Here is a 755-nt window from a genome sequence, read left to right as displayed (position 1 = left end):
GTGTGTGTGTGTACACAAACTGTATATACAAACCCAGACAGGCAGTGGTGTAACAGTCCTGGGTTTCTTTCTCTGGCCCACTGCAGTAGGACCCATTGTTTCGTGGTGGGGGGTTGATGCAGGCGCGGGTTCGAACCTGTGTTCCCTGCCCACAGGTCCCTGAACAGTCAGACCACACTGACCAGAGCGTCCACCCACCATCCACTGACAACAACACACAAAACTTGGTCATTATTTTCCCAGCTGCCAAAATTTTACTCAAGGAAAAGAGTATATTTGTTGTAAGTTCATGAGTGAATACTGTAATTTAACACATTTTCAGCAGAATCTGTGTTATTGTATAATATTTAGGTCTGCTTTATTTACCCTTTACTCTGCTCTGTCTTAAAAATATAGGTAGTGACCCACCTCTGCAGTCAATGTCTTGACAATAATCGCCCTCCGGGGTACATGTGCTAGACAGCAAAATAAATGAGAGCGTGTTTGAAACACAAAGCAGAAACATCATTTCATTTTCAGCGCAAACCCTTTTTATAGGGGAATATTCTTCTCCTTTGTTTGTATTCATCTGTCTCACCATTGTTTACACTCTCCCTGCAGCCAGGTGTCTCCCACACTGAGTTCCTGGTTGTCATGGGGACAGAGGGGTGGACAGGGTCCTGGATCACAGGATTTATGCTGGACTTCCTCTGACTGGCAGTCTGTTCCTTCAGCCTCTGGGACCATAGACCTGACTCACAACAGTGACCAAAAAA

At 45.3% G+C, this 755-nt stretch overlaps 1 protein-coding gene across 1 annotated transcript; it reads right to left on the bottom strand.

Annotated features, from left to right (window-relative positions):
* Nucleotides 1-20: 20 nt before the first annotated feature.
* Nucleotides 21-727, bottom strand: LOC109954285 (coadhesin-like; the record flags this gene model as incomplete). Its single annotated transcript, XM_020589661.1, has 3 exons — nt 578-727; nt 409-455; nt 21-204 (listed from the first exon to the last, which is right to left on the bottom strand). Coding segments are annotated over exons 1-3 (380 nt in total), but the record flags the coding sequence as incomplete, so codon positions are not given.
* Nucleotides 728-755: the final 28 nt, after the last annotated feature.

The sequence above is a fragment of the Monopterus albus genome, unplaced genomic scaffold (genome assembly GCF_001952655.1).
Source record: "Monopterus albus unplaced genomic scaffold, M_albus_1.0 scaffold5582.1, whole genome shotgun sequence".
NCBI lineage: Eukaryota > Metazoa > Chordata > Actinopteri > Synbranchiformes > Synbranchidae > Monopterus > Monopterus albus.
Note: the sequence above shows the minus strand (reverse complement) of the source record. Positions and strands in the feature narration are given on the sequence as shown.